This window comes from Pseudonaja textilis, chromosome 2, assembly GCF_049901715.1.
Source record: "Pseudonaja textilis isolate UNSWEBS1 chromosome 2, rPseTex1.2, whole genome shotgun sequence".
Classification (NCBI taxonomy): Eukaryota; Metazoa; Chordata; class Lepidosauria; order Squamata; family Elapidae; genus Pseudonaja; species Pseudonaja textilis.
In genome coordinates, this window is record NC_141991.1 from 191,891,109 (window position 1) to 191,901,386 (window position 10,278).

General features: G+C 34.8%; 1 protein-coding gene across 2 annotated transcripts; it reads left to right on the forward strand.

Moving 5' to 3' along the window:
* CFAP95 (cilia and flagella associated protein 95) lies at window positions 1–10,066 on the forward strand. Of its 2 annotated transcripts, none has more exons than XM_087926723.1 (7): window positions 1–476; window positions 1,574–1,717; window positions 2,080–2,188; window positions 2,781–2,902; window positions 3,378–3,446; window positions 6,451–6,508; window positions 9,329–10,066. In XM_087926723.1, exons 1-7 carry the CDS (start codon window positions 400–402, stop codon window positions 9,524–9,526), a joined length of 777 nt encoding a protein of 258 aa, XP_087782849.1. In that variant the 5' UTR covers window positions 1–399; the 3' UTR covers window positions 9,527–10,066. The 2 variants fall into 2 exon arrangements, with proteins under 2 accessions (XP_087782849.1, XP_026559753.1); XM_026703968.2 differs by lacking the exon at window positions 1–476 and adding an exon at window positions 509–947.
* The last annotated feature ends 212 nt before the right edge of the window (window positions 10,067–10,278 follow it).

Here is a 10,278-nt window from a genome sequence, read left to right on the forward strand (position 1 = left end):
GCCAGCTGAGGAATTCTGGGAGTTGAAGTCCACAAGTCTTAAAGAGGCCAAGGTTGGAGAGCCCTGCTCTGAAGGGTCGGTGGCAGGTTCTCAATTCCTTCCGCCATCCCGCTGTCCTTCCAGGCCTCCCTGCCCCGCTATACTTTCTCCACGGAGTTTCTTGAGGGTGGTGGGGAAACAGATCTTTTCAATAATAATTTCACTTACTAGTTATTCAACCAATGCTATTTCAGTTTTTTTGTTATGAAAAACACAAAATGAGAACATAAAGTGGGCCTTTAAGTGGCCTTGATTGATTGATTGATTGATTGATTGCAGGGAGATACGGCATCAATTTCACTGGCACCCTATCACTGAGCCTGTCATATTGTGAATATAGGACTGTAGGCAAGGGCAATAATGGACATGCTGTGGTATGCCCATATGATACCACTGCTCCACGAGCTGCAATTGGTTGCCTTCTGGGTGTGTTCAAGGTACTTGTTGCCACTTACAAAGCCTTTCAGGGCAAAGAGTCTGGTTATCAGAGGTACTTGCTAGTTCTAATAATTCCTGTCTGATAAGATTTAAATCCGGGCAGCTATCATACAGATCCTTTCCAATCTGCTAATATATGTTTTTTAGTGATTCTTTTCCATAGGAAACCAAAGCAAATTTATCTACAATATGTGTAATGGCAATAGAATTATCCCCAGATCTGCCAAGCTCAGAAAAGAAGCTAATACCTGCCTAGGATCTGTTGGGCCTCAGCTTCTTTTTCCTTTTATGAAGATTAAGTTTTACCCTTTAAGAGAACAGTTAATGTATGCATATTCAGTATGAACTTTTTTTGCCATGGAATATTACTACCATGGTGGTGGTTAGCTTCTAAAATGATACTGCAAAAGTTGAGGTGACTATCAGATGGCAGAAAACTGATCCAAAAAATCCTATGATTGCTTCTCCAGGTAATCCTCCAGATTTGTCCAGCACAGATTTGAGAGCACTAACTTTTAAAACTGAGTTTGCTTTTTGGGAAAAAAACAGAATTCGAGGGTTTTTCATTTTAAAAAAAGTACTGTTAAATGCACACTTTGATTGTTTACAGAAGAAAAGGTTGAATTCAGCATGACTCTGCCCATGAAATGACGAGAATATATTCACAATTCCATTACAATAAGTGTTGATAGCAAGCTTGGCATGATATTTTACATTTTGGATATTTCCATAGTATTTACCTTGTAAAAATCATTTGTAGCTTTCCCCTTGACTTACAATGAACAGAAATTAGTTCCGGCCTCTTGGCGGAATAGTTTTGAGGTTTGTTATTTTGCATCAGGAGTCACCATGGAGACTAATGTATCCAGCAAAGAATGAAGACTGCTAAGGTTTCCTGGCTTCCTTGCTGTTCATTTCATTTGTTGTCTTGAGAGAAAGCCAGTGAAAGCTTGGACCTTTGAGAAATCATACAGAGGGAGTGCAGTGTTGGTCTCAAGATTAACTTCTTAGTTATAATACCCTCATCCCAAATGAATGTGGTTATTCTGCTGTGAACTGCCCTGCAGTCGGAGAAATAATACTGAATTAATTTCAGATATAGTGGTCCTGTAGAAGAGGTGAAAAACCAAAATAATTTGAAGATGGAATTAGGGCCACCAGATGTGATGGAGCGCAAAGGAGCGCTGACCTTGCGCTCCAATTCAGCATATTATGGGAGACCCACTCTTGTGTCTGGCTGGTAAGAAAAAAATACTGTTTACTGGTCTGATGTGGTTTAAGATCATTCTCTCTTAAAAAAAAATTCCACCAGATGTGACTAAGCCACAAGGTTTCATTCATTCTGGCTGTTTTCAATATGAAGCTTAGCTTTTTCAAATTTTTGGGCTTGGGTTTATTTTGTTTTTGATTTCAGATTTATTTGGAGACTTTTAACACTTTCTGAGAAGTGGTCTTGTATGGGACTTTGATTAAAATAAAAATCAAATCGCCTCTGCACATACACATATTTGGGTTTGACTTGTAATATTATGTAAGTAGTAAAGTAGATATTAATAACTTTTAAATATGCTTTAGTATTACTATTTATTATTTCTTATAAAGGTCCCAGAATAGAGAGACTGAACCTAAGGATTATGATATACATGACATTCCTTTGGGTTCTAAAAACTTATGTCAGTCTACTTACTGGAGATTTGGAACCATGGATCAAGTAAGATAGCTTATTGTTGATAGTATGTTTGTTTATGTTGATGTATCACATTCATATTTATTTATTAATACATTACCACACAGCATAGTCATTCATAGAATACACCTGTATATTGTTATTAAGTTAATAAATAGTGTGTTTTAGACTTAGAGGACTCGGGATTGGTATTAAAACCACTTACATTAATTTCAACCAATACCAATGATTTCAAGAATACCCCTACACATCCAGATTGTGCAATTTTGTAGATGTTTTATTATCATTTAGTTGCAAAGTTTATTTTCAGTCATGAAAGAGAACCAGTCTGGGATGCTTTATGTATGAATGGAAAATGACCAACTCATCATTAATTAATTTATTAGCCAAACACTGATGTTACAAGAATAGAACATATATATTTTTATTATATAATAAAAAAATTAATTAGTTTAAAAATATTTGATTGGGGTGGAAATGCATAAATTATAAGAGTGAAGTTATATCTCCAAGATTTCAACAGATATCTTGTTGGTTATTAGAGTACTTTAAAAAAAATATTTTTGTACTGCATTTGAATTACATAATGATGCCTTGTTCTAACATTTCCTTTTAGAAATGGATAGCAACATATCAAGATTATCTGTCATCTCCCTGTAGCAAAAAAGAATATAAAGAACTAGAGGTTTGGAAACCTTTGCTGGATGAAGATGGCTTTCACACAATTGTTGTTGACAGGTATTTCTTGTATTTTTGCATCTATAATTATTTAAATAATATCATATATTTGTTTTTAAAAACATGGAGAGCAATTCACCCTTTATTACTCCATCTAATCTCTTGTATATTTTACAGTTCATTAACAGCCACAAAGCATTAACTAACAAGTAACTGATTTTAAACATAATTATCCTGAGAACTACAAAGTTAATGTAATGATTTTTTTAGTTTTTTTTAAAGAGTTTGACACAATTCATCCAGTAGAGGGCAGTGCAACACTGGAAAGGACAGTAAAGAAACAAAAAAACACATAAGATATATAATATCTTATGTGCTCCTTTGTCCTTTGTAAAGCCCCTTGAATTGATTTTGACTTAAGGCTGCCTGTCCATCAGTCCATCCAGCATTGCCAATTGGCTCTAAAATCAAGCTTGCATTTTCCTTTAAATTTTTGTTCAATCTGAAAGCTGTCTCTCTTTTTTTTCCCCCTCAGGGACACAGGGCTACCTGAAACAGGTTTTGGTGCTGTATTACCACGCCACCCACCAGAGAAGTTTAAAATGTTTGTATATACATATATGCAAATTATTTTAGTTTTACTATGAAGTTCAGATTTTGTTGTGCTTCATGTTGATGCTTATTGAGACGTGTAATATGATAAGAGTTCCTATATTTGTACCTCATTGTATTAACTTGGTGCTTAAAAGTATCTGATACTTTTATTCTTGGTATTACCAGAACATTTAAATTTCTGTTTCAATTATTTCAATCTTTTTCTTTTATACTAGAAAATTGATAATTAATGAAACTGGTTTCTTATGACTTCTGATTGACTTCTTTGTCTTACTAATAATAATTTAATACAATACCATAAGTTTTTCTTAGACCTTTAGGAGATTTTGCTTCTAAGGAGCTTTGCCCATAACAAGCTGCTGGGTTTGTACTGCATAACCATCATGGTGTGAACTCAAGTTTCCTATGCCTGTGGTTGAACTTGACTTGCAAATACATTCACGGCTTTGAAGAAAGGTGGGAAGGAATGGAAAGACAGATCAGAAATAAAAACAAAGAAAGTTCTTTGATTTTTCCCACAGCTCTCTAGGGAGGTTTTCTTGTGCTGGATTGCTTGCTTGCAGCTGCTCCACTTAGCAAAACCACTACTAGGATGTTTGGATTTTTAAATGAAGAACAGTCTCTAGTTCGCAGCTGGTGTGTTTGCGGGAATGCCGGAGGCCCTTTCTTCTGTATATTCAGGGTCTTCCTTGATTTGGTCAAGTAACCTCTTTTTCCCTGTGTTAGAAGAAATTCTTGATCCATTCCGAGCCTGCTGTTCCAAAGAACGTAGGACAGTTGCTAAAAGCTATACTGCTAAAAGGTGAAATTTGAGAGCATGACAGACAGTCATAGCAATCACAGGTGGCCATGAATCATAGCTTTAGAGAAGTACTTTTATAAATAAGTCCTTCTATTGTTCTTAGAGAGTTTGTGGACTCAGCCTGCTTCTAGGGATTATTGGAAGCCATCCCTGGATCTGGCCTGGTAGGAAATTCAGCTTAGCTCTCTGTGAAGTTTTGCAATCTTTTATTTTTGGTGAGTCAAGGGGGTGACTTTGGGGTGAAGAATTTATGTAAGGAAATTTATTACTGAAATGAAGAAGTAATAATATCTCGAGGAGATTTTCTTATTTAGTGAAGTCGGTGACTGTGTTAAGACATGCTTTGCTTTCAGCCTAGATGTCAAAAGGCTTAAGCTTTTGTTTTTATTGTTGGAGTTCATTAGGTAGAAAGGAAGGAAAGAGAGTCAAAATGACGTGGGGTGGTTTTGGCCTTCCTACACCTGTTTCTAAATTAGGTGAAAAGAGAAATGCATAACCATCTTAATTATCTAGTTTTTTTTTTGCTTGCACATTGTTTCAACACAATGAAGGTATTGAAACCAATAGCACAATGACTAATTTACTATTATATAATATGGTCAACAAAATAAGGACCCTTGAAACAATTCCAAGGAATCAAGTACTTTTCCATTTTTAAAATCAGTTCTGAAAATAAGAACATTGGTACTATAGTAATCCACAAAGATGCTACAGAAATGTATTATGTGTTATGGTATTAAAAGGTCACTACTTATAAGGAAATTAATTGGATTGCACTTCTGTCCTGCTGTTACCTAGACTTGAAGTCAGGATGAAACAGAAAAGTCATCTTCTAAGGATGTTTAAAGTTGGTCAGCCTAACTTTTCAGCAATGTTCAGAGTACATTTTCCACAAAAGTAGAGCCACCAGAAATCTGGTGCAGAAATCTAGGTAACCACCAGATGGCAGAAATCTTTACTGCAATTTAGTAGTTCTCTGGATTTTTTAACTCCATATCTCCTAGCAGGAGGGAGTGGGGGAACCCGATAACTAGATTTCGGAAGCCATGGTGGGCTGCTGGAGCACAGAATGCATCCCCAACATTATCAATGTCACTAACATCACTCTGTGCAGGAAGTGATGTTTGTAAATTGAACTGATTGTTGACCAGTTCTGTTTCCATAGAAATATGATATTTGCTCTACCAAGAATAATAAACAGAACAGAGAAAGAAAAGGAAGAAGAAGCTAAGTCCAGCTGCCATAAGCTTCCTTCTTAGTTCCTAAAAACTAGATTTTATTTTGCTTGCAAGAGATGGACCATCTGCCTTGATTGTAACTTGGAAATTGTTCCAAAACTTAGTCACTGGCTTGAAATGGAAACTTAAGTGAGATCATTTTTCAAAGAAAAGGTGGTACAAAATGATCTTTATTACAAGATGATACGGGTATGTTCTGTTTTTATGTATTGACATGGTCTCTTGCAAAACATGTACTAACAACCACAAAAAGTTTTATCATAAGGTTTATGATAAACTCTAAAATGTGAGAAGCCACATTTATTGTATTCATGCTTTCTTCTTCTGAGACTGTGTAAAAGAAATGAGTAAAGAGAGATGAGATGGAAATTTGTTTGTCACAGATCCCTTTGGTACTCAGTTATGAAAGCTTTAAACATATCTCAAATCCAACTTCATCCTTGTACTGTGGTAATTGTTTCTATGAATTTGAAGACATAGCTGGGACAGTAGAACACTTATTCTGTTTGCCTTAGTGAGAACTTTTGAGGCTAAAGATATAGAAATATTTAACTCAATGTAAACAGTGAGACTTCTCATATGTATATAATTCTCTTCAGAAATATTTGTAATCATCTAAGAATACTCCAATTTGTCATTGTGTGAAGTATTAATTAATCAAATAGATGTTTGAAAATGTTTATGTTTTATATGTTCAGGTCCTATAGCAAGTTTTCTCCAAAAAAAGAAAAAGGAAAAAAGAAAAACTGACCTGTGCAGAAATCATTTATGATAGGGAAATATAATAATGGCTAGAAAATGTTTATTGCTTTGAATACACTTGAGAAAAATTGCTTTGATTTTGGTTTCTAAGAAAAAGATTAGCTACATTTTCAATTATATTTAATGAGCTTGTAAATATAGTTAAAAAAATAGTGTGGAGCTAGTCTTACTACATGATTTATGTGTTACAGGTTTATGGATACATCATACCGATCAGACTATGTTCCACCATATGACTATATACCGTATGTAAGTATATGGGAATAAAAAGAATATGGGGAAATATTGTACTGTTATGCAAAACAGGATTTTAATAAGCAGCTACAATTGGGTGACTATTATGACAATTGAATGTAAGGTTTCATTCGAACTCTATAATTTAGCAGATTCCATTTTGAAAACAGTTAAGCAATGTCCAAAATCTGTAGTACAGTATTTGAGTTGGCTTATCTTATAGATGAGTTAGACTGGGGCCAGCGGCAGAGTGTCCTAAAGAATGGAAAACGGCACAACAGAGTCAGAAGCATTGCCACCATCCCCAGCCTTGACACCTCAATGGGGACCAGCATTTATGGTCAATACAACTTCAGGGACTGAATCTGGGGAACTGGAATCTGGAATAATCCAAATCCTCCTAGTACTCAACAAGCTGCATAAGTGACATGTCAGGTATCGGCTTGAAGAAGAAAAGCATTCTATTAACAACAAATCAAAGTAGAAATAAAGCTAAAGAAAACTATACAAACTACAAAGTATAGGACATAGAACTCTGGGCTATACTAGAAACCATTGATAAGCTACATATAACTACAAATGATAGATAAGGTAGAACACGAGTGTCAAACTCGATCACATCATGGGCCAGATTGTGACGTATCGCAAAGTTTTTTGCCTTTGCGGAGCTGGGGTCGACATGCCCTGAATGTGATGTGTCCAGCCTGCAGGCCACCAGTTTGACAGGCCTGAGATAGAAGATAAGATTGAAGACAAAAATGAGAACGCAAAACATTAACATAGAAATAAAAGAATAAAGGATACCTTTTGCTATAACAATCTTTGATTTGCATTGTTTTCTAGTAACATTTGTAAAATAATGCATTATTTCCATGCCTCTGATACATTGCAAAATCAAACCTAGGATAGTGGTTCTTATTTGGATTACAAAATTACATTGTGTTCTTTATTGGCATCTACTTTTATGATTCTGAAAAAAGTTAATTATATAATAAAGCTCCTACAATTGAAAACATCAGGAGAACATTGTCATGTTTCTCTGTCTGTGTATATCTGTAATTTTTTTTTAAAGAAGAACCTTTCAGATTGCACAAGGCCAATAAATGAACAGAGACGCATTTTGTTGCATAATGATTCAGTTTGGATTCCTTTATTAAAATAAATTAAAATAAGTTTGTGATCATACTTTTTGTAACCATGGCAAAAGAAAAATATATCTTCATTTATTCTAATGGAATAGCTCTCTTTTTCTCACACATGGTCATCCTCATACATTTTGTTCATATTAAAACCAGGAATAGTTTCCATCAACTGTAAATGTATTTCTTTTAAGTTAGTTTATAAAAAGTATTTCTCATATTTTGCTTTCCTGAAGTTTCTGTTGGTAGTCTGTTGGCTGAGCAGCCTCTTTCTTTTTCCAACCGTATCTAATTTAAAATTTCACAGTTTCTGTTCCCACACATCCTTATTACTTTCTATTTTTCATTTTAATTTACCTCAAGAGTATCCAACTTGTTAACTTGAAGACCTGTGGACTTCAACTTTCAAAATTCCCAGCAGGGCTGGCTGGGGAATTCTGGGAGTTAAAGTCCACAAGTCTTCCAGTTGCCAAGGTTGGATACCCCTGCTTTACCTACTTCCTCCCAAGTTTCCTAGGCATTAGATACCTGACTTCCTTGAATTTAATGCCTCGTGGATATACTTCTGTATCGCCTCCCAGCCATTAGCTTCACTGCTATGCTCTTTATTACCCAAGCCTTTCTTCTATCCAAAGAAAAATGACCCATCAATTCCTAAGCGCTTTGAGATTCTGTTTGCAAAAACCTGCTTTTCTCATTACAGCTGACTCTTCCTGTTTTGTGCTAGGTCTGGTTTTATTTATTTAATTAATGAAGTTTGGAAGGTTGCTGAACTCCAAATTAGTTTGAGTAACTTACATAATAAAAAGACAAAAAAAAATTAAAAAAGAAATTGCAAAAATAAAATGATGTATGCTCAGACAAAATTGCCATAGTGACTTTTAGTAAATGATACATAATATATCTTAATGTTACAGGTAATTCTCACTTAATGACCATTCTTTTAGCAAGTGTTCTAAATTACGCTAGTGCAAAAAAAAAAAGTACTTACAGCTGGTCCTCACTTTTAATTATTGTTCAGCATTCCCAAAGTCACATGATCATGATCCAGGCACATGGAAACTAGCTTGCCCTCAGGACAGTTGCAGTGTCTTGAAGTCACATGATTGCCAGGTTCTGAGTCAGCTTTTGAGAAACAAAATCAATGGAGAAGATGGCAAAAATCATGATCGTGTGATGTCTCGCTTAATAACTGCAGTAGTTTATTTAATGAACATGGCAAAAATGTCAGAAAAATTGGGTGCAGTCACATGATGCTTCACTTAATGACTGCATCACAATGATTGACTTTCATTTTCTGGTCTCTATAGTGGTCATAACTTGAGAACTGTCTGCAGATACGGCCATGACTGAGAGAACCCTGTGTTCTTCATAGGTAGCAAAGATTTTGCTTGTTTTGAAAACTGGATGGTATTATGTAGTACTACAACCAGTTCTTACAGACCCTGAAAATCATATGCATTAGAGATGAGCACAGAATTGCTATTTTGGAAAATCTGTTTAAAAATGTTGCCTCTCACATAGCTTTTTCCATACACATTTCTTAATTTGAGAAATTTAGATAATTAAAATGTTATTGGAAGAGAAATATGTCAACTGATTAAATTTATTTTTGGTATACAGTGTTGCCAATGTTAAAGTTTGCTCCTTAAAACTTTCTTTTGAGTAATAATATACATGAATACTTTCCCTTTAGGTTACACCTGATACGAGCGGGTACTCTGTAGTACATAGAAAATGTCATTCCCAGTTTACCGACACAGCAGATTACAGGAGACATGGGATCAACACATGGCAAGATGAAAGCGGAGTTTATGCTAATACAGACCTAAAGCAAAAAGTATTTCCTGTAACTAATCCTATACCAACATATGTGGAAGAAGCTAATTCTTAAGCATTAGCAATGAGGCTACAAATTAAAGGATATTCATATGTATTAATGTTTGTCAGTAGAATTATTCTTTTCAATAGCACTGCAGCTTATATAATGTTTAGTTAAAAGACCAGGGGGAACTAATTTGCACAATGGAATCTCAGACTGGAACTGTATTATATTTGCCTGCAACTTCATTTTAAAAATACTGCAAATATCAACAACTTCACCCTTCTCTGTAACTGGTATCAAGGACAAGTTATGAGACTTTTCAGCATATGTCTCAGAGCAGTAAGTCTTTCCTATGTTCTGTACAAGGATATAAACAGTTTTATTTTTAGCATAAGTATTTGCCCAAATTATTTGCAAAAGAAAGCCTTGGAATGCAGTGCCTAAAAGACCCTAATTATTAATCAGCTGACTCGGGATTAAAAGTTTAAGCAAAGACTCTCAAGTAAGTATTGTAATTCTTTTTTTAAATTTCCTTTTGATGTTGATCCAAAATCTATTAATGAAACATTTAATTGTTTTAGCCTCCTCAAATAAATCATTGTGATGGTACTGAAGTCCATGAAATATTTTTTACAAAACAAAAAATACAGACAACATACTTCTCTAATAAAAGGCCAGTGCTAATTTATCTCACACTAAAATTACTGCATCATTGCAAATCTTGACCAGGTAGGTAAAATTAGACTTCATTTTTAAAAGACAGGGTTACACATACACACATACACACACATCAATTGTATCTAAAAGTACAGTTTCTAGGT